General features: G+C 35.1%; 3 protein-coding genes across 4 annotated transcripts; 1 reads left to right on the top strand and 2 right to left on the bottom strand.

Annotated features, from left to right (window-relative positions):
• Positions 1-95: 95 nt before the first annotated feature.
• Positions 96-27,670, bottom strand: LOC114732940 (delta-1-pyrroline-5-carboxylate synthase). Of its 2 annotated transcripts, XM_028920336.1 has the most exons (20): positions 10,003-10,418; positions 9,557-9,628; positions 9,345-9,448; positions 9,114-9,216; positions 8,742-8,903; positions 7,574-7,851; positions 6,946-7,096; positions 6,672-6,836; positions 6,484-6,561; positions 5,949-6,038; positions 4,116-4,202; positions 3,918-4,004; positions 3,456-3,552; positions 3,230-3,333; positions 3,042-3,117; positions 1,613-1,763; positions 1,393-1,461; positions 1,098-1,164; positions 948-1,018; positions 96-439 (listed from the first exon to the last, which is right to left on the bottom strand). In XM_028920336.1, the coding sequence occupies exons 1-20, from the start codon at positions 10,060-10,062 to the stop codon at positions 364-366; spliced, it is 2,148 nt and encodes a 715-aa protein (XP_028776169.1). In that variant the 5' UTR covers positions 10,063-10,418; the 3' UTR covers positions 96-363. The 2 variants fall into 2 exon arrangements, with proteins under 2 accessions (XP_028776169.1, XP_028776170.1); XM_028920337.1 differs by lacking the exons at positions 9,345-9,448; positions 9,557-9,628; positions 10,003-10,418 and adding exons at positions 20,798-20,811; positions 27,661-27,670 and having other exon boundaries at positions 9,114-9,163.
• Positions 14,191-15,386, top strand: LOC114732944 (probable glycosyltransferase At5g11130). The gene has a single exon (XM_028920345.1). It carries the CDS (start codon positions 14,323-14,325, stop codon positions 15,358-15,360), a length of 1,038 nt encoding a protein of 345 aa, XP_028776178.1. The 5' UTR covers positions 14,191-14,322; the 3' UTR covers positions 15,361-15,386.
• Positions 17,715-24,881, bottom strand: LOC114732939 (protein NEDD1). The gene is made up of 10 exons (XM_028920334.1): positions 24,529-24,881; positions 24,121-24,221; positions 22,940-23,200; positions 22,699-22,803; positions 21,863-21,928; positions 21,501-21,722; positions 19,963-20,529; positions 18,685-19,284; positions 18,225-18,398; positions 17,715-18,142 (listed from the first exon to the last, which is right to left on the bottom strand). Exons 1-10 carry the CDS (start codon positions 24,662-24,664, stop codon positions 18,035-18,037), a joined length of 2,340 nt encoding a protein of 779 aa, XP_028776167.1. The 5' UTR covers positions 24,665-24,881; the 3' UTR covers positions 17,715-18,034.
• Positions 27,671-27,996: the final 326 nt, after the last annotated feature.

Raw genomic sequence — 27,996 nt, 5'->3', positions numbered from 1 at the left:
GTGTGATAAAGATGCTTTGGGATTAATTCCCCCTTAGTTTAGTTACTTTCTTCGGTTTAGCCTTCTTTTTTTTTTTTTAAAAGGTTCTGCATGTATTATTAGCAAGCAAAGCAGAGATTATAATTATTTCCTAGATATATCATACATATACGATGGCTGTGTTGAAGAAGTTAGGAAGCAATAGTCAAATGCAACATGATGAGAAAAACTGAAGAGACAGAATAACAATATAACACAAATTTTCCTCTTAGTTGGATTGTATGATTTTCAGCCCAGCTCTCCAGAGACAGAAAATAAAGCTTAGACCAGGCCCCCTGCGTAGCCTTCTTGATGAAGAGGGTACTTTACCAGCAAAACGCAGGATTAAGTGGAAAGGTCTTTGTGGGTGTAAACAACTCCTTTATCACCATCAACCACTTGCCCGCTTCCTCTAAGTATCCTGCACATAAAGATGGCAGAACAAGGTGGAATACACAAGTGATACCACATGTGTCTTCGTGGAATTATAAAATGAATCTACCATAATATTACGCCTCAGTACGCATGAATCCAGGATGGGAAGTGATGCACGGATTAGAAATGTTACTTGAATAATCTCATGAAATATATTTCTCATAGATCATTCTGTATATGTTTGACTATTATCATTACTCATGCAGTGGCAGGCTAAATTGATCCTTGATACAGCTCATTCATATGTTATCTATGAACCCTAATAATGACAGACAAGTGGACAATGGTATTCTACGAACTTCATTCATATGTAATACATGCAAACCATTTGACTTGGGGAAAAAGCATATGAACACCATTAATGATTAATGAACAGCAGTATCAGTTATAATTGTGATTCTTACTATTGAGGTCTACCGACTAAATAAGAGACCCATCAGTTTTGCCGATTGCTTGTAAAGAAAGAAAGAGTATCTGCTGCATATAGTACATACCATCTGGTTGTTAACAATCCTTCAACTCCGACGGGACCCCGAGCATGAATCCTGCTTGTACTTATTCCAACCTATTAAACAAGTAAGAGTATTAAGCTAATTTACAACTTTTAACATAATATATTAACCCTCAAAACGTGAATATCATACCTCAGCACCCAGCCCAAATCGTGCCCCATCACAAAACCTTGTGCTAGCATTGTGAAAAACAGCAGCACTGCCAGTATATAGCAAACGATGGCATATGTTACTAACTTTGCACAATGTACTGATGTCTTCCATTGCACATAATAGGGCAAAAGAAAGGTTTATTTACTAATGTACTGCCCCAAGACCACGTACTACAACAATAATGAAATGCTGCAAACCATTTAATTATGTGAACAATTTCTTCCCCTACACTTCGTTCTTAAGAAAACGAACACAGGAAAAAACATAGAAATACCTGTCCACTTGGCGTAGAAACACATCAGCAACTTTGCAATCTTCAGCAATTATACAATCAGTATGTGCACTGCCACAGAAAAGAGGGAAATGTTGCATATTTGCTTATAAATCAATTGCACCATCACAGATGTTATTCGAACTGAAATAGAATAGAGGGGAGAAAAATGAAAGGAAAAGGTTTCAACATGTTTCTTGTAAATAACACAACAGTAACATGCCTTCCATAAAGATTTATGTGATCAATAGCTGAATACACATCATCCACAATTTCAACAGTGCAAGCCAATGAACTGTATTCATGATGAAATGAATGTGCCTTCGGGATATTCAACAATGAGCTTGCCTTGGGTCCTCCATACAAAGTAACACCTGCATAAATTTTACATCACTTAACCTTTCTGCAACGCAAACCATTTAGATTTCCTTAATACAACATTCGTTTGACTCCCAGACAACAGTTATGTCAATTTCTCCACAAGCAATATGTTGTCAAACAGCTATAAGGATGAAAACTATAGTCAATTTTATCTATTCAATATAACCTCAAGTTCCAATCAATTTTTTCAAGTGCCTATATTGCTACTATTTTAAGACATGGTCTGGCCAGTTCAGGTAAAAATCATTAGAAGTATAGAAGACTGTAAAAAAAAAAAAAAATTAACATCACCAATATCCTTACCTTCACAAGCTCTAGTCCAACATGAAAGCTCATTTAAGAGACATTTGTGACTTAAATAGCTAAGAAACACACTGCAGATTGTTAAATAGAGTAGTCACCAAAATGTGCTTTTCCTTGGAACTTTTTTTTCCCCCGAATAGAAACTGATACCATCGTTCAAAAGAGAGTTACTTTTCGTTAGGACTTCCACACAGTATTAGTTGTTCCCAAGATGACTTTGATCTAGAATTCTTAGCACCCTAGTACAACTTTATGCAGGTCTCGGATGAACCTAGGATATGGAACTTGAACATAATATCCAAGCTTCATCAATTTTTATTTTATACCATGACTTTGTTGAACGGAAGAAGACAATAGTTACTCTGGGGGGAAAAATCTTGTAGTTCAGTCATATATGCTACAAGTCTAGTTCAGAAATTCTTCCTCTAGTAGATTACAGGCTTGAAGTACAAAACTAGTGTCATGTTGATTGCCCACGACCCCAGCAAGCTCCAAAAACAAAGAAAACTACACCAAATTGAAATCTCTGATAACAAAAATCCCAACCTTTTTAATCCAAAAATTAAGAATTCAATTTTATAATGATTTAACAGAAATAAATCAGAATAATTGCTCAAATTTGCTTAGAGTATTAATGATTAAACATATATTACAGCAAGAATGCTACTCTTGTGCTGGAAAATGACCAGAAGCATGATGTTACAAGATACATTACTGCTACTAGAGTTGCTCAGTTTCCTTATTAAAACTATTTAGTTTGTTACAAAAACTCAGTTTGTAATATAACTCGTAAATTCTGGGTGAAATCACATGGACAAGGAAAAATCTTTATCCAACTAAAATAAATCTATTCTGGCAAAAATAAATCTAAACATAACCAATAGATGTAATTACAAATTAAAGCATACAAAGAAAGGAGCTGTTAACAGAATGTACAATTTAAGGTACTTTTTGCCCAAAATACATACCTTCAGTCCGCAGGTCAACAATAATATCATTTAGCCAACCTTTCTCTGCTAAGTCCTTGTGAACAAGAAGTGTTTCCTAAGATTTGAATTTTGAATAACGGAATTAGCTATCCATGACTGCGACCACTGAGCAAAGAAAAATTGTCGGTATTACTAAGCTTGCGCTGTCATCCAGTAGTATGGATTACCATGGCATTGCAACCAGCTGGGTAATCTATTTTTGCATCCAATACAATCCGCCCAGCCATCTCCATCTTAGCAGACTTATCAACATAGATGTGGCAAATTCCATCTGAATTAACAAAAATGCAGCCTTACTGTGGCAGACAACCAAATTCCTGAAGAAAAGGATCTAACATAGTATATCAAGCACTACTTGAATGTAACATTTAATCATAAGCATAATGGTCTTACCAGCATGACCCAGAACAGGAATTTTGGTGGAACTTTTAATGCTAGAGACAAGTTTGTTGCTGCCTCGTGGAATAACCAGATCAATTGCATCATCAAGCTGGAAGATAAAATTCAGATTTTAACTTTGGCCTAAGGTTCCAATCTTTGAAGTGAACCACTCCTCTGGTTCTATTTATAGGCAGAGAGAAAATGTATTTTTTGGTCCTATTTATAGAGCACTAAGAGAAATTTTTTACATGGATGTACAATTTTATCTCTCATTTGTTATTGTATTGACTTTGTTTATATGAGGTATAATGTATATTAAATAGGGATAAAGTCGGAAAGTTATTAAATTTTAAATGAGAGTTAATGAAGTTTAAGGTTTTTCTTGGTCTGTGTAAAACATACTGGAAGTGTCTTAAAAATAAGACCAGAGGAGTACTTTATAAATTTGGCTTTAAGCTAGCCAGGTCCACTCACCTTAAGCAGCTCAGGGATCTCCGCTCTTGAGGTCACAAGTCCAATAAGTTTTCCACCAACAGTTTCGGGGATGGCTTCAGTAATTACCTGCAAATTCATAGGAATTGTTATGCCCAAAAAAATGTTATTAAGGAGGCTACCAAACCTAACATCTGAACAGAAAATAGTTTAGAATTGTTATTTCATTTGGAACCAAACTTTGTGTAAAATTGCATTTGATCGCTTAGCCTCCTTGCCTCCTTTTAAGAGAAGTCCATTCCCACTCCGAATTGCCAAGGAAGCTATCTGTGCAGATCATATGAAGCCACCGATTAAGAATGACTATTAAACAACCAATTTCAGATATTCAGTCAAAAATTGTTGAAAACTATGCTAATGAGAATAAAATCAGAAGCTCAATTCATAGTTTATATTGAAGTTTCTTGAACATATAATCTAGACTGCCAACTTAGAAAGGTGTAACAATAAAAACAATCACATGGAAGCAAATATGAGAATAGTTAAAAATAAATAAACAAAACAGAGCTTTAAATGATGAATGTATAAGATGGCAGGATGCACAAACATGAGAACAGTGAGCAATCCACTTTCAGAGATTTTCCGTGCATAACCATTAAAACCAATACATTTCTGGTCAAAGTAGTTAATAAAATTTGATATATAGCAAGCTGTATGTAACATCAACACTGGCGGGTGGTATGATATATTAATAAAAATGTTACGGAGAAGAAGATTAAAGGCCTGTTTGGCCAACCTTCAAAACTATGGTTTTGGAACCCAAACCATTGGGTTCCAAACTTGCCAAACAGGAGAAGAAATTGACAAATCATGGTTTTGGGCTCAAAACCATAGTTTCAGGAGAAGTGAATTCATTCTGCTTTTGGTTCAAATTGGAGAGTATAATTGTACCTGTCAGAGTAGATCCAAACAGTAATATGACTTTAACACCCCTTAATTATTTTTTTATAAACATATTTAATCTTATATTTTATTAATATATATATACATATTAATTATTTATTAATTACATTATCTTATATATTATTAATTATGTTGGTAAAAAATATATTATTAACAATTTTAATTTTTTCAAATTAAAATATATTATAAAATCTATTTTTTATGTAATTATCATATTAATTTATGTATTTTTTAGTAATTTACACATATAAAAAGTTTTGATAACAACTATCCAAATACTATCACTTTATCAGAATCATTTTTCACAAAATCTATTTCCCCAGAATCTATTCTTCGAAGCTATTGTCCAAACCATGGTTTGGTTTCATCCAAACACCCCCTAAATTATAAATTTATTGTGGTCAGCTGAGATGTTGATTTAAAAACGTGGAAAGGTGATATCTTTAATATGCATCCCAAAATATAAATAGTCGAAAGATGCAATACAACAGAGCAATACGGGAACTCTAAGGAATGCAATGTTCTACTATTTCATTGATACTATACATTATGGACAGATAGTTCGCGTTGGAAAAATAAAAATTCAAAGATGTTAGCCATCAGAAACACAGAAAAGAGAAGATACAAGTCCACTGCTGTAGCTCATTAATTTGCATCCATATTCCTGGGGAAGACGGGCAAGGTGTCTTAATCTTAGACTTCCACTGGTAGGAAACATATCAATCTCATTTAACATACTTCTGATCATTATATCACCAGGCTAATTTGAGTGCACATATTCATTTGTCAACCTTTATATAGATCTTCCTTCATACTTTCTGGTTGACAAGGACAGCAATAATTAAGAGATGATATCAATAGTTCCAATCTCTAGATCTTGAATGATACCCCAATATCAAGATAAAGTGAGAAGGCGATGAAGAAAATGTTTTAGTAATTGTCTGAATTATTGGCCGGACACTCTTAATGTTCTAAACTACTTAAATTACACAGAGTGCAAGCTGAAATATAAGATGACAAGATGGCTTTTCTCTTTTGGTGACAATTAAGCAGATGTAAACACAGGAGAGAATAAGAGAGAAAGAAAAGCATGAAAAATGTATAACATACCTGCACTAGGGCATCAGGGCGGGACTCAAAAACAATCAAGAGAACACCTAAAGGAGATGATGTTTTCTCTAGAACTAGCCCATCTGCAACCTGGATATAGGGGTGCCCATCAGAAACACCAGAAATCAGTAATTATCATAATAAATTTGCCGAAAGGATTCCTCCCTTTTCTGGCAATCGCTACCATGTCATTTTAGGTGATGATGATAGCAGGTTTGGCAAATTACCTAACGAAAATAAGTCTGAGGTAATTTCCCACATGGTCCCAGAAAATTTAGTTCCAAACACTATAACTGACAAAGTACCAAGCAGCAGTTATGCATGCAAATTTTGGACAATTTAATTACATGAAATCATAAATAACATTTTGATAAAAAAAAAAAAAATCATGAATAACCTAAGTCATGAGACACGTACGTCTGATTTAGTGGCAAGACAAAAGATTTATTGATGCACAACCAGATTCTATTGTTATTACCATAAGATGAAGAAAAGTTTATGATCCAACTTGGAGGCAACAATCAAATTTCCTTACCTCAGTTCGTTTTAATACTTGACCAATTGGATCTTCCATGTTTGCAAGGGTTCTCATGTTCTTTGCAAGGCTTGCAATCTGTCAGTTAATAAAACATACCACTAAAATTTCTGTGGTGAGCTCAAATTTACACTATCCATACATTACATTAAAATTTGAGCAATTCTTAAAGTGGGAGATAGTCTTGCCTTCCCAGGCTTTAGAAGCAACCTAGCAACCAATGATTTATCAAGATTTGCTTGTTGCGCATCAGCAACATCAGCCTCATTTTCAATCCTTATCTCGTTTTCATTTGCTTCCAGTGCATCAGCTATATCTAGTAAAATCTGCTTCCTCTCTTCTTCAGATAAAGCCTATAGAATTAGGAGATTAGCTTCTTGAACAAGGATCTTTTCGCTAGGTGCTCAGAAATATTTCTGACCCACCACGCATTTTGGAAGAGTGGAGATAGAAAAAGAAAACCTGAAGCCGTCTAGAGCAGTCCCTAGCTGCAACTGCCATTTCACGTGCTGATACCTCTTTTACTGGGACCCACTTATGAGCATCTCTATGGAAGAGGGTTCCAATACATTGTCCTTGAAGTACTTTAAGGATATTTTCAGGTGCATAACCACTGGGGAAAAAGACGTGAACGTGAAATCCTCTTTACAAAGATGAGAAACAGATAGAGTAGGTAGAGCACACAGGGTTTCGGAGCCCTATTGGTATCAGAAAGACAGTTTTATTTTATTTTGAAATATACAAACACACCCACGCACATACATATACATACACGTACTTACTGAAAAGGAAGTGAACATCCACTAACTCAATGTGTGGGTAGGCAAGAAGATATACAAAGAGAAAGAAATATATGCTATAGCATAACAAAACAGAAAACTCTTTAGGATATCCACAAGTCATGGCCTCTCCTAAACTTATCCCTCAGTGAACGTGGGACTGAGGGAAGGGGGGGAAAACTCCTTTCACCAAGAAAATGAAGAGTGCAAAAAATTCCCTCAAAAATTATAATTTTGAAGAAGGCATAACAAAGGCTCTATTGACTTCTAATATTCCTCAGTGAACCACGTAAAATCATGTAAAAGTGTACCTGGTAATAATAACAGGAATGCCAGCTTCAGCCGCATTTACAGCAGCCTTTACCTTGGCAGTCATTCCGCCTCTTCCCACCCTAGACTTTTCTCCAAAAGTGATTTCATTCTGATGCTTTTCCTTAACGTATGTATGAATAAGCCTTGAGTGTGGGTCACTTGGAGGGCCACTATAAAGACCCTCCACATCACTCAACAGAACAAGAAGATCAGCTTTTAATTCCAAGGCCAATAAAGCTGATAAACTGTCATTGTCCCAAAAGATACCAGAAGAATCCTGAAGAATGTAAGGGTTTTTTTTTTTTTGGCCAACAGAATGCAAGGGTTAGAAATACTTGTATAAACTATATGACTAATAACGGAAAGCATTAACTAATCATTCCACCAGGCAAATTGCAAATACTACTTCCATAACTGAAAAGACATGTATTCCACAGTCAAATAAGATTCAAATGAAGGATGCAGACCTTCACACAACTTTCAAGCAATAACCCCAAGAAGAGACATAAGGAAAATGAGGGGGAAGAAAAAGGCTATCCTACAAGTTTATTAGGTTTTACTGTATTGGCAAAATCCTGACATACTAGAATATTGAACAAAGGCCTCGAAAAACCCTCAATAGAATTGTAGTTTAACCACGGTAAGTTGATCGTATAATGGGAGAATAAGGCACTAACTGAAGAAGAAACAAAAGGTCAAATTCTCTTATGTATTTAGGCAGGCTTGTTCACATGATTTTGACTAAAGTTTGACCATGCCTACAATAATCTAGATAAGACATTAAATACAGAATCAAACTTAAGCTTAAACATATAATTAAGCAAATTTATAAAAGGAAAAGTAAAAAAAAAATTCTGCTGTTGATTTCTTATTAGCTGAAGCTAAAGCGGATCATCAGATAAGCTAGCTTCAGGCCTTAACCTATCAAAATTTTTTGGTGCAATATCCTATCAAAACTTTAACCATATAAAATCCTATGCAATGAAAAGCTCAAAGAATACCACCTAATTGAATCTAGCCTTGAACATATCACCTGCAATGAATGCCATTAAATTCAGTGGCAGTAATTGTATACAAACTGCAGGGAAAACCTAAAAAGCTTAATGATATTAAGCTCAAGAACTTTGTTTATCTGTTGTAGCAAATGAAACAAGTAGCGCAACAAACCTCGTACGGAGCCTTCCTAGTACTGACTGCATCGTTTTCATTGAATATGGGTATGACTTTTAGTGCTAACAATGATTTTACAGTTTCAGTAAGTTGCTTTCTGAAATCTCTATCTCTGAAATCATTGTCTGTCACAAGGAGCTGAGCTGATGTCACGTCAAGCTGCAGGGTAGGAAGAGAAAAGAGTATCATCAAATATCTACTCTACTGAAATCAGGTTATAAACGTTAGTGAACTAGCCACGTGAAAAACATGAAATAGAGAAAGGGGGCAAAAAACAAAAGAAGCCTGCAGAGGAAAACATTTTACAATAAGTACAAGCATAGACGCCAGAGGAATTGGAGACAAATGACATCAAGTAGTGCCAATTACCTGAGTGAACAGAGCATCATATATGGCCATTAGACTGTTTTGTCCAACTGCTGCGCAGGCTTTGCCATCAAGTTCAACTTGTGGCTTTTGTAAATCAGCAAAGCTACAACAGTATATGAAATAAAGAAGAAAATTAATATTTTAACTTGATTATAAATGCAAGAAATAATTATCTACCCAAATTTCTAAAATTTAATAGATTTGAAGGTGTACTTAGGAATGATGTCTAACCTGCTGTTAACTAATTTCCTGTATCTAAGCCTTTGGCGACCAAGGCCAACGGCACCAGACGACACCAAAATAACCTCATATCCCAGAGAATTAAGCTCCTTGATCTACATTAGTTTCAAAAGTCAGTGTACAGTTAAAAATGCCAAATTTAAAGGCCCTTGACAATTTGACAAACCATGACAAGTCAGACGTTGAACACCATTTTGAGATACCTGCTCGCAGAGCGTCCCCAATTTTCCAACTGCTAATCTTCCATCTTTACGGGTCACAACAGCAGTCCCAACCTAGAACAATCAACAGAGCAACATTAGCATTGGCATCAAACAACCACCCCAGTCATTAATATACGACACCATCCATCGTATCAACTTCAAAAACTTAATTACTTCGGACAATTACCCCTCAAAAAGCATTAACAAAGCCGGGAAAAAAGTTCACCCGTATGCAACTCTGAATTACCAATTACTGTAACTTAATTGGTTTTGAAAACTTGTACAAAACCATCACATGGAACCAACGGATTCAAGGGAACTGCTTCCCACTTGCACAGTAAACTAGCAAAGAAGCATTCAATTAGAAAAGACGCCATTTCTCATGCAATATAGCGAGGGGAAAAAACAGATTTTGGAGGAGAGTGGTGGAAGAAAATGCAACCCACCTTGATGATAATGCGCTTAACGTCCTTGACGAAAACTCGAGAAGGATCTGCGGCGTCCATGTCCAACGCAGCGCAGTTCGGTGTCGGAAGTCCGGGGTGGACTGGCGCCGACCAACGTCAGATATGAAAGAGCACGAAAGCGAGTGAAAGAGAGGCTGACGTTCAGGCAGAAGCGGCAAAAGCAGCCAAACTAGCGACAGCAATGCGAAGCCAGCCGCCCCTTGGAGGGCATTCGAGGAATTTATCCAAATTTTGTTTCCAACAATACACAGACACAATCCATTGATTCAGTCACCAGTCACGGGTTGTCCTCAATCTCACCTCCCACTTGTTCTAAATCCACGTGCGTATACGTAAGTGCTTTGTTTTGACATTGTTTTTGATCGATCAAAAATGGAACTTCAGAGTTCAAATAGAGTTCGAATACATTTTTTGACCATATGAACAACAATTGTCCTTGCCCCACTTCATTATTGTTCATGCCCAGCAGCCTAGCGATCATGCCAGCCAACCTAAGAAAGTCTGGCAATCTTTAATTTGATAGATATGGACTTGACTTTCTTCTGCATTAAAAAATAAAATTATCTTTTGGGTTAACCCTGGCCTGCAAATACAATTAGTGAGCATTTTGGGAACTTTCTTCCAGCGATCCTAGGTGATGTCATCCAAATTTATCAATCCATCTTGTATTTTAAATTTATTATTCTTTAAGGCTTTAGGAAAGTCAACAAACATCTATGATAAATAATCAACTTAATTAATTTTTTTAATCTCTTCAAATTAGTTATTTAACTTTTATAATAGTAATTTTTTCTTGTTTTTTTTCCGTTTTGACTATGCCGTGTATTCTGAATATATTAGAGGACATAAAAGTACTTTTTTACACACACAAAAAAAGGATCCAAATAAGCACCTAACTTGGGGAGCGCAAGGCAAGAAAGTTAAAAACCGGATCCCCATTTGGTGCTGGACGGTTCAGATTAGATCTGAACGGTTCAAATTTAATATTATTAAATAATTATTTTAAAATAAAAAAATTATATTTTTAAAAAATAATAGTTAAGAGATTATTTTTATTTTTTATTCTATACTTATTAAAATAATTATTTTTAAAAAATAAAAATAAACACGGACCGTTCAAATCTGATAAGCATTGGGTGCTCATCCATTTGTAAATCTGTTTTTTAACTTATGATTCCTACATATAATCCAGTTCCACACACTTGTTCAAATTATTAGGCACCTCGCAATCCATTTATTTAGGTATAAAAGAAGAAAAATCTACAAAATTATTTATTTAATTATACAAAGTTATTTTGCGATATGCACAAATATTTTTTTAAAAACTTTAGAATTTAATAAGGAATACCCTGAACTTTTTTTTTTTTTTTACCATCAAGGAATACTCTGAACTTTCAGGTTTATTGGCAACTATCAATTATATACCTTTTTAAACTTATTTTTGTGTGCATATAACAAAATTTAGGCTATATGTAATAACTTTCCTGAACTTTAAATTATTTGCAAATAAATACTGTGCAAACTTATGAGGAGTTATTTGCATAAATAATATACCTTAGGGGGCTCAGGGTGAAATTTGAAAATTAAAAAAGATCATTTATATATGACTTAAAGTTAATTTAGTATGAAGTTTGGTGCGTGTTGGGTTAAATATAGAAATAGCTGCATATCTGCTAATAGAATATTCGGATACATAGTCTTGCATACTTAAATTTCTTGCCTTCAATTAAATTTAGTACAAAGTGATTCTAATTTTTTAAAAAACTGTATTATTTTTTTAAAAAAATGGTTATAAAATACTCATGGATTAAAAACTACAGATATTTTAGAAGCAAGCGCCACAGTATTACAAGACTAAGTAATCTAATATTTTATTTTTAATTTGATTGGATGCTGCATTTTTTTTTTAATTTTTAAATTCCTAAAGTAATGCATGCTACTTCCATTTTTTTCGCCCTTTTTGTCACATCATTTGAATTTTGAAAATATATATTAATATTGACGACTGGACCACGGATTGTTCTACAAGTTCCTGTGGGCCGTATGTCTATCAGTTCCCTCAGTCGGAGCCTTTGGAATTGGACCAATGGCCCTAAAGTTACGTTTGGTCATAAACTGAAAATCACGTCATGAAATTATAATATTAACTCCTGTCCTAATTATAAGAATTAGTTAACTAATTTGAGAAGATTAAAAAAATAAATTAAGTTGGTTATTTGTAATAAATTGTTGTCTTTTTTTCCTAAAATATCCTTGCTAAGCAAGTGTATTAACTAAAAATACTATTATTAGAAGGACTACCTTGAAAAAAAATACATAAACATGACAGACAAAGTGGATTGGGATTTTATATTTAAGACCAAAATAAAAGTCAAACAAAGTCTTATATTAAGGACTGAGGTAGTATTATATATATTTTTTAGTATTTTTGGTCACTAGATCGTAAATATTCCATTATTAGTTTATTGAAAAATCATAACATTGTTTATATTTTTTATTTTTTTAAATTGTATTCCCTTAAATTAGTTGTAATCAAGATGCCAGTATTTTTCTCATATTCAGATACACAGTAGTTTTTTTTAATAAAATATCCAAATGTCATTATCTTATTAAGGGCAAAATGTTTCAAATAAAATACCTCGTTCATTCAAAAAAAAAAAAGGCCTAGTGGTCGCAGTGGATGGTACCATGAGGCATCAATGAGGGGTTAGGTTCACATATATACAAGGATATATCCTAAATCGAAACCCAAAATCAATAATAGTGTCTTTTCGTAATCCAAATGAGCCAGATCATGAAAAGTCTTAAATACGGTTTATATTGATGCTGGTTATTATAGTAATAGATTGCTACTTTTTCTGATACTAAATATAAAACTTAATTTATAGTGTAATTTGCAGTACTACAAATTAAATCTTTTAGTTGCAGTACTACAAATTAGATTTTTCATTTACAACCAGAGGTAGTATTAACTAGTACTATCTCTGATCCTTAATATAAGATCCTATTTGATTTTTATTTTGATCCTAAATATAAGACCCCAATCCACTTTGTCTCTCATGTTTATATATTTTTTCCAAAATAACCCTTATAATAATTATAGTTTTAGTCAATACACTTGATTAGTAATGATATTTTAGGAAAGACAACACCTATTTGGGACAAATAGCTAACTCAACTTACTTCTTTAATCTCCTCAAATTAGTCAACTGACTCTTATAATTAGGACCGGAGGTAGTAGCTTGTCTAGCTAAAGTAAAAGTCAACTTCTTAGGGCCTAAGGAAAATGATTGCTAATAATTATATATATATATATAAATATGAACTTCTGTGTTTTTTTTATTTTGAGCTGATATGAACTTCTTTATCTACAAAGACTGATGTACAAGAATGCATCGATACATAGACTAGGTCAATAGCCAGGACGACGTCTTTTGCAAGACAAAGATTCCTACTTGAAGAACACGCGATGTGTTGTCTTCTATTCACAGTAATAATTTAAGAATGAAACCTTTGTTTTCTAAACCTTATTAGCAAATCCAAAACTACTCATTTAATTAACCCCGCATTAGATGTTAACTTGTTGTATTTGGCTGAATTAATCTAATATTAAAAAGCCTCATCATAACACGAAACCAAATAAATAATCCCATCAAATATTGCTCGATTTAGATTGAACTGAATTGTCAGGCTCCGAGGGGAAAATGTTTAAAAGAAGACACTCAATGCACTTCAAGTCAGAATGAATAGCTCACACACACAAACGCAACAAATAGCATCAATTTAATTAAATATTACTTCTGATACTTAATTTAAGAACTGAATAACTAATTTAGAGAGATTATTTAATCATTGCAAATATATTATATTTTTATCTCCTTTTCGTTTTTGCCTTCAAGTTATGTCACGATTGAGAATATATATATTTTTATAACATAAACCCCTATAATAATTTTGATAAAAAGCCTCCATGCATCACGCCATCTCATTATATAATCTTTTTTTTTTCCTCCCCGCTTTTTGGCCAAACTTGGCAACATAGAATTTTGAAATTATCGTCTCATAGCTGACGACCGTGGCTTCAAACTTGTGAATAGTCAAAAACAAAACCATACGCATGGATTAGAACGATTATACTATCTACGTCATTGTTTCATGGAACATTTATATCCCTAAAAATATCAAGTCGATGGCTTTACGTTCATCTTCAACCATTCAGAATAACTTCTTCGTTCTCTCACGTTTCACAGCAACTTCGTCTGATCTTACTATTCTTCCATCTTCTTCACTATCTCCGATATGGCCTCCTTCTCTGTACTCTTCTGCTTATTCTCTCTTTTCCTCATCGCACAATCCGAACCAGTGGTCCTTCTCAATACTTCGCCTTACTTATCACCCACCACCATCCTCAACTATCAGAAAATGGTTCAGAAATTTAAGGTTTTCATCTACAAACCGAACAAAGCCTTCAATTATACGACCCAAGCTGAATCGATGTTCTACGCCACGCTTCAAAGGAGCAACTTCGTCACCCAGAACGCCGAAGAAGCACACTTTTTCTTCGTCCCTTTCTCTCCCGATACCTCCTTGCGGTCCCTCGCTGGTTTCATCGGAAGCCTACGGAAGGGCTTCCCTTACTGGAACCGCGCCCTCGGCGCCGACCACTTTTTCTTGTCCTGCGACGGGGTTGGCCATGACTCAAACCGGAACGTCGTGGAGCTGAAGAAGAACTCGGTTCAAATCTCTTGCTTTCCCGGAAGAAAGGACGGCGGGCACTTCATCCCTCACAAGGACGTGACGCTTCCTCCTATCATTTATAATTCTCACGCGCCGGCGAACAGAACGGTGAGGTTTCTGGGTTACGTGAGGCACAAAGCCATAACGTCGCCGAGTTTGATCGCCGAGTTGGTCAGCGATGAGGACTTCCATGTCGAAGGGGACCCGTCGGATGAAACTACTTTTACGAAGAGATTGAGTAGCAGTAAGTTTTGTCTGTTCGAACACGGAAACGACGTGTCATGGATCGGTGAGGCCTTGCGTTTCGGGTGTGTGCCTGTGGTGATAGCTGATCGACCAATAAACGACCTGCCGTTTGTTGACCTGCTGAGGTGGCAGGAGATGGCGGTTTTCCTGAGAAGTTGGGGAAGAAGAGGGGAGCTGAAGCAAGTGCTGAATAACACGTGGAGAGATCGGGGTGAGCGAATGAAGGGATTGGGTGTGGCAGCGAGCAAGCATTTCGTGTGGAATGAGAAACCAGAGCCGTTGGATTCGTTTCACAGCGTGATGTATCAATTATGGCTTAGGAGGCATGCGATCAGATATACCAGAGCCGAATAGCAGCGACTTCTTTTTTGGGATTTATGATTCTATATGTGAAGATGCATGGATGAATAAGGTAGGGAAACATTATTTAAACCAGAGATGCTTCTTCAATTCTTGAACTCTGACAAACGTGATGGGGAATAAAAGAGCTGGAAAATAATAATGTGGGGATATAATAATCTTCAATGATCTGTAAGGATTGTTTCATCCCATTCCCAAGCAATCACCAACCTCCTCGACAAATAAATAATAGATGGGTGCATGTCATTTAAGGGAAGTGGGACTATTTTATTACTCCACAATCTATTCGCCCCTTCTTCTAAGTATATTTTTTAGGAAATTTTTTTAGTCTCATTGAAAATGGAACCAAGTAGATCAATAAGTGAGCAAGCCACCAACGAAGAAAGAGTTTTAGTGATTAAAAGATCCCTTTTCGTAAATGAAGAATTCTCACATGAAACACTCACAGCCAATATCCAATGAAGGAGGGGAGGAGAAAAGCTTTAATATGAAAATTGAAAAATCTAGACATTTCATATTTTAAACAAACATGAATTTCCCCTCCCAATTGTCATAGAGGTAATACTACAATTGTTCGTCTTTTCTTGGTGCATAATTTTTCCGGTCCATATCATTATAAATAAGTTACTCCCCCTCAGAAAGTTAGGTTTAAAAATAAATATGAGATTCTAATTTATTTTGTTTCATATTTATATTTTAAAAACTAATTTACTTAATTTATAAATTGATATATATTATCTAATACATAAAAGTATTTTTAAAAAATCACATATTTTATTATAATTAACTAATTTGAATTTCTTAATCTACCTAAATTAATTAAATAACTCTTATATTAATAATAAAAAATAATATAAATGAGAAAGCCTTAGGACCCGTTTGGTACGATGGAATTGGAGGGATGGATATGTAAATAAAATTGATTTCTACCACAAAATTTGTTTAGTACAAAAAATGGGTCATGGAATTGGATTCCATGTGGAAGCCAACCCCCTCAAAATTGATGGAATTGGCTTCCATCATATAACCCATGGAATTCTCCAATTCCATCATATAACCCATGGAATTCTAGATAACTCCATGAAATTTTAGTTTTGCCCCTCATCCTTCATTTCATTAAGACTTCTATCACTTTATCACTATCCTCCAGCCTACCATAACGATGATGGCGACCTACAATGGCGATCTCCAGCCACCCTAACAATGACTCATCTTCCCATATCTCTAACAAGACAATGAGATATACACCTCCTTCATAGATCTTTGCCTCCTGCATATCCCTGCCTTGTCTTCGACTTCTTTGGCTTTGTCACCATCACCGACGGCGAGATCGACGGATCTTCGACGTTCTGATCCAGATCTTCAATTCTTCCCCACCTTCGACTTCTTTACCTTCTTCATCTTTTATACCTTTGATTTCTCCAGATCTTCAATTGTTCATATGTTTTTTCTACGTTTGAATTGATATTGTTGAGTTTGATTAGATTTAGATTGATTTTTTGGCAAAGGTGATGATGGTTTGGATAGTTGATGGTGTTTCATCTTCTTCTCCACACATATTTGAAACTTACATCTGGAACAAAACAAGAAAATCCATGCTGGAAAAGGAGAGAGCAACAAAGTAGAAGAGGAAGGAGAGATGAAGGAGAAGGTTGACAGTGGCGGTAGAAATCCATGATAGTGGTTGAAGCTCAACAGTGATTCATTCCAAAGCATCAAGATGGCCAAATCTGTCTTCCCCACTTTGTCTTCATTCATCATCAAGTCGTCTTTTATTTTGTTCTTCAATTTCAAGCAAGACATTTTCTTTTAATCTAATTCTACACATGTTTATGAATGGATCTTTTGTGTTTGATTTGATACTGGGTTTGGTTTTCTGACGAGAATGACGACAATGTCAATAGTGGTTTGGATATTTAGGACACTGTTAGGATTTTTCTAAACAAGGACATCCTAGTACTTTCACATTTTTAAATATAAATATTTAATAAAAATAATATCCGAATTCCATGTCATACCAAGCATGTTCCTAGACCTCATTTTTCATATCCATTTCTCTTTCTATTTCCATTTCTATCAAAATCAATTCCAATGTACCAAACAGGCGCTTACTACTTTCTTTCTTTCTTCTTTTTGGGGCCAGAAAAGTCATACTATTTCAAGTTGTGTACAATTATTGTCTCATTTCTAAAAGTTGATACTTTGCATAGAAGCGGACTTCGTTAGAAAAATAAGTCAATTGGGCTTGTTTGGAAATAACCATGATAATTCCTTAACTAGATAACGTGAAATGTCCAGAACTTGTCCTGGAGAGAAGTGGACAACCACCTACTCAGCCTTCAAAAGGATTGATCAATTAATCAGAAACTCGAATTAAATCAAATTTTGAATCGATCAATCAACAGACATGCACCCATACAAATCTGCAAATAATCATTTCTGTACATTTTTAAAGTCCTAATCTAGCGACAAGCAATTTTCCTTCTTTCCCTTCCATATTTTTCTTCAATCATCGCCTCCTAAACTTCTCTTGCCCATAGAGAAGCAAATCTAGACACCTATGACAGGCCATACATTAAACGTCAATTTGTCAACGAACAAACAAACCCCACACAGGATAGAAGGGGCCCCAAAAAAAAAAAAGAGGTTACAACTTTATTAACAGAAGTCAAAGCAGTTGCCGGAGCTGTTGAAATTCCTGGCGAAGAGACTTCACTTCTTTCATCAACTCAGCTTGGTTCTCCAGAATGGATTTCATCACGCTAAATGTTTCCGTCTGTCAAATGTGGCTACTAATATGAGGAGAAAATAAATGGAAATGATGAAAAAAAAATGGAAAAGTAATTTTAGATGCATACCTCCTGCAGATGAAACTGCCTTAACATTTCAATATGAAGGTTCCTCATATCCTCATGTATGGGTTTCAGACGCGAATCCAGAGTTTCTTCCAAGGTTCGTTGAAAAAGCTGGAGTGTAAATGAACCTTGCTGTGCATCTGACTGAGATGCTTTCTGTGGTTGTGCGCTTACACCCTATGATAAATATCACATCAATACACAAGGGAAGTAAAAATATATCCATGAGCAGATTATCATAGTAGCTTCTTTGACCAATTTGAATCTAAAATCCGAACTAAACACCAGAACTAGCACAATGAAACACACACAGCGCTTAGTTTTATGCCGACATTGCGGAAGTATCCAGGATGAAGGAATAGAGAGATAACTGCTCTACACAGTCGAATGAAAACAATCAAACAATAGTAACTGCAAAGCAAACAGGAGGTATAAATAATGCACAGACTTCACAATTACATACATTTGCAGGTAATACAGAGCTTGATTCTGTTGAAACTGATGCATCAGACTTCAGCAGCAAGTTGTTAAGAAGTTCTTCTCTTGTTTCTGCTCCATATTTTTTCATCTTAGGTGATCCTACAGAAAGAGATACTCCATCACTGAAGGTAGATGTAGTGCTTATTCTCTCCGCATAAGTGGAAAATCGCCGGGTCAAAGATGAGATCCGTGGGGAATCCAGGTTAACCTGTCCAAGAATGGATTTTGTATTGATAGCCAAGGAGTTAGAAGACAAGTGATCAGGAAAACCTAATGAAGTCTCCTGACTAGTGGAGACATCTTTGCTGCGTAGATTGGCAAAATTGATGCTTGAAGTCGCAAGAGAAGTAACATCTGATGATGAGGAAGCCTGCAATCCAGAAGACATTGATCCTGCTGTCTGAACACCAGAAGCTGACGTCCCAAAACGAGAAGGTGCATTGATGGATTGACGAAGGTAAGTATATTTTTCAGATAACTTCTCACCACCCCAAGCTTCTGGAGGAGTGATTGAAGAAGCTTCATCCTTCGAAGATGGGGGAGCAATTGATTCCACAGGTGAAAATGAAGATCGAATTTCATCCTACACGAATTTATAAAGCAATATAATCATTTCAAAATGAGTAACCTCACTTGAATGAACTACCCTGAGAAAGTGAATTGAAGGATTCACGCCAAGATGTGTAAGCATATACTCTCTCCAGTTCAAAATATAAGCTAAACTTTGTTGGAAGGGCTTGTCTTTTTTTATAAGATAACATTTACTTTTGTCTAAGCATTTAATGAGTTTTTTCCAATTTTAGCCCCATATATTCTCTTTCTTCTTTAATTCATTTATTACATCCTTTACTTATTCTCTTCATTAATAGGGGCATATTTTGAAATATATATATATATATACCTTACATATTTATTGTTTTAAAGTGATTTTAACTAGTTTCTTGATAAATGTAAATAGATAAAGTTTAGCTTATATTTTGAAGCGGAAAGAGTATTAAATCCTGAAAATCATTTTGCGCTAGAGGGTGAAAAAAACAAAGCACTGGAGATTAGTTTGATGAATCAATTTACGATGCTTAACCACTGCTCTTAAGCAGCGTGCTTTCTTTGCAAGTCAAAATTAAAATATACTAGAGCTCAAATCTTTTGAAGATCATTCTCAAGGAACTTCAAATCTTTGCATTCAATATTGGGAAATTCTAGTAATACGCATCATATAGAGCAGCTAAATGCAAAACTAAGGCCACAGGGAAACAAGAACCTGCTTGGAAATTGAGCCAGATTTCCAATCAAATATTGGATGATCAATGCTGCCCTCTTCTGTATTTGGAAATCTCCTGCTAGATGAAGGAAACAACAGTGATGAAGGTTTCCTATCTGCAAATATGTTATCCTTCTTTGCTCCATTCTCATCCCATAGTGAGGGTGTTATTGGTTGAACATCCACAAGGGGGGAGAAGACCTCCATGTCATCTTTGAAGTTATAATTAGAACGTGGAGCATTTAGCCTTGAGAGATTTCCACCTGGCCATAAATGGCTTCGATGTGGTGTTTCCTCTCCACTAGACACATTTAGCATGCTTGACACCAATCCACTGCTAGATGATTTAAGCGAAGATGCTTCAATAGAGGCATTTACACGAGCAGAATTCCTAGAACTTGACATAACAGTAGATAGAGAAACACTTGATGAGGTTGCAGAAGGTAAAGGATCCGGCATAAGGATGGAATCTTCAACTGAATCTCCCACAAGTGCTGTCTCAGCAGTGCAATTAGCTTCATTGACACTTACAGGTTTTGACCTTTGCCAGCATAAGCCCGTAACAGCCTGTTCCCCAATATACATTGTCAGAGCAAAAGTTTGAAAACATAAATTCATAAGCTAATTTAAGGGAATAATCAAGATCATAAGATCAAAATCAATGTTTTGAAAACCCAACTGAAGGTTTTTAGTAAGAAGTAGAAAAAAATGGTCACTCAGCCCAGATTACAGGTGAACTGGCCAATTGTCTGTTCTAGTTTCATCTTTAAATTAACCCTTGCCCTCTAAAGGTAAAAATTTAAAACAGTATCTAATTTAAACAGGTTCACTTGACCAGCTTATGCTTATCTCACACACTTCTCTCTTCTGCGCCTAAAATGTGTATAGACCACAAAGCACTCTCAACTTTCACTTTAGGCCAGGAAAGACTTTCAAAGAACTTTCAGAGTTTTTCCCCTTCCTTCGCACCCCACATCCCCCTTATTCAATACATAAAGATTTTGTTCATCAGTTAATAAAAAAATAGAGCAATTTTAAGTATGATTTCAAGATATCATACTTTTACTAGATACTAGATAAAAGTATGATTATTTATTTATAACAAACTTTATAATGTAAATTCATATCATGAATTAAAAGTCGATAAAAATAATCAATCAGTAAGGGATATTATACTTAATTAAATCTTGGATAATATGCACAGCATTTGTCATTTTAGTTCACCAAGAAATTGATTTTTATTAGTCGATATGAATGGATTCCACCACATTAATTAGTAACCCCAACGGACATGTTGCCCTAACCTGGCCCCAGTTCCAACAGCTATGTACAGTAGACACAAGAGAACTAATCTTGCATGCGGTTCCTACCATCCACGACCACCATTACTTGGGATCGAGAGAATGCTCATCTTCAGTAAAATTTGTAACTTAAAGCAGCTTCTATGTCAAGTTAATTTCTCATTCATCACACACCAGGCCACAACAAATTGACTCCATAATTGCAAATAAAAAGTTTTAAACGGGGCAAAGAACTACCTCAGAGCTACCATAAGCATGAAGAACGACAAAAGGTTGTGGCTTTCCACGAACATCATAGAAAGCAACCCTACCATTGCTTGTTGCAGCTGCCAGCATCCATCCATCATCCCTAAAGGCCAATGAAGAGAATGGTGCCTCATAAGATATACAAGATGACGGTCTTCTAGAACCAGTGTCATAAGTATATAATTTTTTGTCAAGACCCACGCTAGCAATTATCTGTCAACAGAAGAATGGTGTCAGGAAGCAGAGAACTTCAATATTTGATTAGCTGTCCTACTGAGAGATTTATGACTTCACAAAAGGATAAACAATATCCCCAGTATATTTAAATATGATTAAGCCATCAGAAATGAAACCTTGTCATTGGATGGAGAGAAGCTAATACCAGCAGTCGGTGCAGAATGTTGCTTCAACCATGAAACCTGTTATATTGTTTTACCCATAACACAAGAAAAAGAAAAGAGAAAAGCAAATGTAGACAGTCAATTCCCAAAGATGCATTTGAAAATTCAGTTGAAAATGAAGCAAGAATTGAACAAATCTTCTGCAGGATTTTACATGCAATGCCAAAGGCACAGGATGCGGTGACTCCTTGTATTTCAATCATAACAAACTAATTAATAAATTCAAATTTAATAATTAGACTAATGGCAGTAAGACCCATGCATTTGTTGCAATGAAATTCGCAAAATGAAATTCCTGCGCGAAGTTATATGATTGCACATTTAACTGTTGCTTTCTAATATGCAAAGCAACAAGACAGCATCAGGACTGAACAACTGGTTGCACACAAGTGTTCTATATCACTTAGATATGTGTGATATATCTATATGGGGGGGCGGGAGGGGGACAAACAGAGAAGGATAAGGACCAAAAAAGGGACAAAGATAATCCAAGATTTCATCATGCAGAACAGCCAACTCAGTCACAGCAGAACAGCCATTGGTCAATTCTAAGCAAACGCTCATTAATAACCTAACTCCACAAACTAACTTGACTATTCTTAATTAATTATTTTACAAGTAACATATCAGTGCGAGCATAAGCAACTTAATGGAAGCCTCTAGCAATACTAAATTGGAAAATGCTTTTAAGAGAGAGAAACTGTCTATTGTACCAATTAAAATTGTATTTCATCATTGCATAATGTTTCAACATGAGGTATGTGATGTATGAAAGAAAAACCGCACACCTTAGGGCTCCGACCAGTTGTATCCCACAGATGAACAGTACCATCATCACCAGCAGTCACCAAAAGGTGACGACTAATCCGGGAATAATCAAGAACTCTCAACACCTGGTCTTACAATTTTAAACATAAGTGGTTAAAAGACACTTCAACTTTGAAAATAGGGGGAAAAAAGAAAAAACTAGAACTTAAGAGGCAGAGGATTCAAAAAAGAAAAAAGAAAATCTTTTTTTCTACAGAAAACCTGTTCATTGGGGTCCTTGAGTTCAGCAGCCCTTGCACCAGAAGCAAGGTTATGAAGGATAAGGCCCCCACTAAGGCTGATAGAAGCCAAGTGTTCATCTTTGCAGTTGTACATTACACCTGTAATAGTGCTAGTATGACCTCTCAACCATTTAATACAGCGCTTTCTTTGCAAATCCCATATCCGTACAACTTGACCACTTCCTCCAGAGCATAGATATCTGGAAGCCTTGTTACTGAAGCTGATAGCCATTATAGACTCCTGCACAAATTACAAAATTGCATGAATTAAACCCCCAAAATAACAAAATATTGCTTGATTATGCAGTACTTGAGTAACTTTCAGGACCAATGACACCACATAGTGATCATATAATTGCAGTGGATCAATAGATGATTACAAAGGGCTTGATAATGCGGATAAATAATTTTAAATGCAATATAAAGCTGGATGGAACCTTGAATGATGCCACTTTGCCTCGTAGCTCATAAAAGTGGGAACAAACTACACTAAAGAAGGCACATCAGTATTATACAGATATGCTTCCTGCCTTATTTGCTTCTTCTGAAAAAACCTGACAGCCAACCTTGAAAGAATAGTACTTCCCCTTGTGCATAAATTCTATTCTCCAATGTTAAAGCCTGTTGCTAGAACTAAAGGTTGTAGAAGATTCTATGAAAAGTCATTTCAAATTCCACATACAATAATTGTATGATATAGAGTCTGGACATTGGTGATTGTACGGATTGGAATTCCTGCCCCCATAACTTCCAAGCATGAGTTGCTGAAAATATGTGCGGGAATGGAAGACAATTAAAGCAAATTATTTTATGTTTTCATTCTTACAATTTTCCAGTGTTACTCATCAGAGAAAGCTAAACTAAAATGACACCAAAGATATAATTAAGCCATTTTCCTGCACCTTTTGGGGGAGAAGTGACGGAAGAGAGTACTTCACAACATAATTTTTCTCAGCACTAGGTGTTGACAGTTTCAGATAAAGAATGACAAGGTTCATAACCATGAAACATAACAAGCATCGTGTGACTTAGATGCTTTATTATTTCTCTAAACCTTTACTCTTCTGATGCGCGGTTCCTTTTTTGTAAATGTACTTGCAGAATTCATTTTAATGCGGGCATGATCGGGTACAGCCTAGTCTACCAAACAGTAGATATTACCTCTATGTTGTCTCCACTGTCAGGAATGGTACCCATGCTCTGCCCATTTTTATGCCACAGCGAGATCTTCTTATCATCTCCAGCACTGGCCACAACCAAATCTGTAAACAAAAGGCTCAGTTCAGACAATAAAACTTGTTCCGTAAGCCAGTGCATATAATCAAACAGCTTAAATTATTTCTACCGCAATTTAGGAACCACAAAATCAAATGCATCAAACAAATCAACACCATTGTTTAGTTCAATTGCGCTCAATCCGCCCGCGACCGAAAGAAAACAGTACAGAGAAACAATTCTAAAACATTTATAAGAAAACAATATTCCACAAACGTAAACCCTTCTAGGGGGAAAAAAAAAAATTAAAAATTTGTATGCAGCGTAAAGGAAAGAGATCACAGATTGACTCACTGGTATGGTTCCACTTCACTGAATTGACTTGGAATCCAGGAGAAGGGGTATAGCTCAATGAGCAAGGATCACCGGGCTTGACCGAGGCATCGAACAACTTCACTGTATCACCTCCACAGGCTGCCAACAACGTCATTGACGGATCCCAAATTCTACCACCCACTTTTTCACAATCTCACTTCAACTAGGCTTCCGAAACCACCATTACCATATCCGAATTTTGCCGCATAAATACAGCAAAAGGATTCTTTAGTGACGACTTTGGTAAAAATCTTTTGGGGTGAAGTGACGGAAAATGTAAATCAATTTTTCAAATTGGGTTTGGAAACCCTATAAAGGTTGGCGAAGAAGGAAAAAAATTTAAACGCAGAGAAACGAAAGTGAGCGCCTTTATATGATGTCAAGGATCCGGGAACTCAGCTCAGAACGAGTGTGCATATTAACTTTCCCTTCAGTAAGAATTTTGAAACTTCAAATAATAACATGTGCAGTTACTTAGTTATTCTTTTCAGTAAATTCCTTTTTCAGAGATGAATATGCAGCTAATCATGGTTTGCGTGTGTGTGGTGGGAGAAATTGTTGGCTTTCTTCTGTGGCACTTCTTCAATTGCACTAAAGATTTCAAGGCCACAAAAGCTTAACTTTTAATTTGGACATCATTATGAAAAAGTAATAAAGAAGGAAATTCAAGCATGTGAAAATATCAATTGGCCACAAATTTTATTAAAAGGGTTATCTTATATTTACTCATTAACCAAAAAAAATTAAAATAATATATTTATCCATATATGATTTTAGGCACATTTTCTAGATGTAAAATCTGTGTTAAGGGGAAAAAAAAAGGTCATGCTCCCATAACAAAAGTGGCTAAGCCTTATAACATGATTTGGGAATTTTTTTAAATGTAATTAACCGCAGACAGTGAGTCAAGTACAGACCTGCAATTTATTAGTTTAGAATTTTAGATATAATAAATTATGCGTACCCTATGTAGGCCGGCAAGAAATACATTATGTTTATTATTTAATTTATTAAAGAAGGAAAAAGGAAAATGAACGCTTGTATTGTTAAATATTATAAAATACTTAATTTTTTATCTATAATTGTGTTGTGAAACTTAAAATTATAAAATTTTCCTCATAACTTAATTGTTTACTCCCTCTTTAATTTAAAAGATTTTAAATAACACCTATGCTTAGATAGGATTAAATGTTTGCATTTTTTTGGACCGGAAAAATGTTTGCATTTTGTGACTATTAGTTTTAGAAGATATTGATATAAGTTTTAGACATATAAAAGAGAGGAGACACCAATGCATTTGTACTCTTTTTATTATTTTTCTTTCGTTCTTTCTTTTTTGCCATCATATTTGTCTGCTAATAATACTTGTTGAAATTTGTATATTAAAGAGCATTATTTTCCCAACAATATTAACGAGCAATTTGCGCATTGAGCATTATAACATAACTTCAATTTAGTGCCATAATCCTGCATTGTAGTTTTAGAATTTTCTTACCCTAATTTCAAATTAAGTTTTTTTGGTACAATTTCAAATGCTGACATTCTCCCTAGCAAAGCACAATCCATCCTCAAACTCAATGGGGCTTTACAGTCCGCTAGGTAGTTACTGGGTTGGGCTTTCCTATAGCCTAATTTTTGCGACAGCCTCGTAGCCACCTAAGTAATGACAAAAAATCAAAAACAGAGTTCGGGGCTTATTGTCTTAAAGTGGGCAATTACCAATGGGGTTGGATTTAGCATAAAAAGCTAATTTTTTACAGCATGGTGAACTAAAATTTAAATCTCTACTGAAAATCAACAGGGATTGGATATAGTAGAAGGAGCTAGTCCCTCATAACGTAACGAATCAAGGTTTGAATCCCTGCTGGGAGAGGTGTCCACATTTAGTACCGGACAGTGCCTCGAATAGGATTACCTTCAGTAGAAGAATATCTATGCTTTAGCAAAAAAAAAAATCTCTACTGAAAGATGTGCCCACATTTAATGTTTGATAATGTCTTGAACATGATTACATCTAATGGAGAATATCCCTGCTCATAAAAAAAAAAACTGGAAAGTTGGGTCTAGCGAAAGACACTAGTCCCTCACGATATAAGGAACTAAGGTTTGAATCCTCACTAGAAGAAGTGTTCACTAATATCTCAAACTGAATTATCTCTAATAGAATGATAGTGTGGTTAGCAACAACAAAAAACATATTCTCTAGTTTTTTTTTTTTTAAATACATGTTTCTCTTCGAAACCAATTTAATATGGGTTTTTATCGTAGTTAGATCGTTAGATTATCTCCTGACACTAAAATTACTAAATATCCCCTGTCAATTTACGTAGATAAGTATTCATTTTAGTTTCTTGATTTCTATATATGTGTTGTTTTCCAAATGATCTCCCTTGTCAATTTCAAGTGCTTGTAACGCACATATCAAGACACGCGTGTGTAATGTCTATATATAGTACGCTAGGATTTCTTTTAAATTCTGTAATATGTTATTGATTTATTTTTATTTATTTTCTCTACGATCATCTCTCATACTAATTAATTTGAGTTTGTGAAAATAAGGCTATACTATAATGGAAAATCATAATTAATATCATCATGAATTTTAAATGAAAATTAAATATAAATAAAAAATTCTTCAAAGATGAAATTTTACTTAAAAAAAGAGGGGGAGTGTTGTTAAGATTAATATATATATATATATATCAAAATGAAAAAAAGAGAGTATTAATTATAAATATGCCCAACGCCCATAACTGGATTTTAGGATTACCGCTGACCGAAGCTCGACCTGTTTTTCTGGGGCTTTTAAACCCGAGCCCCAGAGTCCTTTTCCTTATATAATTATTTCCCTGCTTTATGAGCTCATTCCTCTGAAAAATCTGATAAAATGGGTCGGCCTGAATTATTGGCTTTAGTTGAAAATCAACATAAAGAGGCATGAAAATAAAGGGGAGAATTTTCTCAAGAGGCAATTAATTATATAGATATATTTAAAGAGTATTATTATTTTTTGTACAAAAAATTTAGGTAAGGGTTGGAGCTCAACTCAAATCAAAGATAAAGCACTTAATTTAGCTCCTTTTAGGTCATACCATGCTGGGTTTGACAAACTTACAACAGATTTTTAAGCATTTACCTAGATATTCTTAGATTTAAGATGTCTCTCCAAGTATTGTAATGGGAAATCGAACCCCTCTCTTGTTGCTGAGAGGGTCAGAGTACAGTGAATCCACAGAAAATAGGTAAAGACTAAAGACTAGGACTTCATTTTTTCAAAAGAATCTTGCTGGTTTTAATCGTTTAACCTTGGAATAATTTTGGTGTAAAAAAAAAACCTTGGAATAATGACTTGTATTAAAATTGACATTAGTTTAGTCTGTTAGAACCTTAGAACAATGACTTGTAATAGAAACTTACATTGATAAATGATAATGATGATAATGATAG

Source organism: Neltuma alba, unplaced genomic scaffold (assembly GCF_004799145.2).
Source record: "Neltuma alba isolate B1F8T4 unplaced genomic scaffold, ASM479914v2 tig00012957_pilon, whole genome shotgun sequence".
Lineage (NCBI taxonomy): Eukaryota > Viridiplantae > Streptophyta > Magnoliopsida > Fabales > Fabaceae > Neltuma > Neltuma alba.
This window is presented reverse-complemented; position numbering and strand designations above follow the sequence as displayed.

Bases quoted from the DNA above. Each gene is read 5' to 3' on its own strand.
- LOC114732940 (XM_028920336.1), bottom strand. From the start codon at position 10,062: ATGGACGCCGCAGATCCTTCTCGAGTTTTCGTCAAGGACGTTAAGCGC. The intron at 9,629-10,002 runs GTGGGTTGCATT...TGATTGTTCTAG, and splicing joins TTAAGCGCATTATCATCAAG to GTTGGGACTGCTGTTGTGAC. The intron at 4,203-5,948 runs GTATGTTATACA...TGATCTGCACAG, and splicing joins GCCCTGATGCCCTAGTGCAG to ATAGCTTCCTTGGCAATTCG.
- LOC114732944 (XM_028920345.1), top strand. From the start codon at position 14,323: ATGGCCTCCTTCTCTGTACTCTTCTGCTTATTCTCTCTTTTCCTCATC.
- LOC114732939 (XM_028920334.1), bottom strand. From the start codon at position 24,664: ATGACGTTGTTGGCAGCCTGTGGAGGTGATACAGTGAAGTTGTTCGAT. The intron at 24,222-24,528 runs GTGAGTCAATCT...TTTTGTTTACAG, and splicing joins AGTGAAGTGGAACCATACCA to ATTTGGTTGTGGCCAGTGCT. The intron at 23,201-24,120 runs GTAATATCTACT...TAATTTGTGCAG, and splicing joins ACAGTGGAGACAACATAGAG to GAGTCTATAATGGCTATCAG.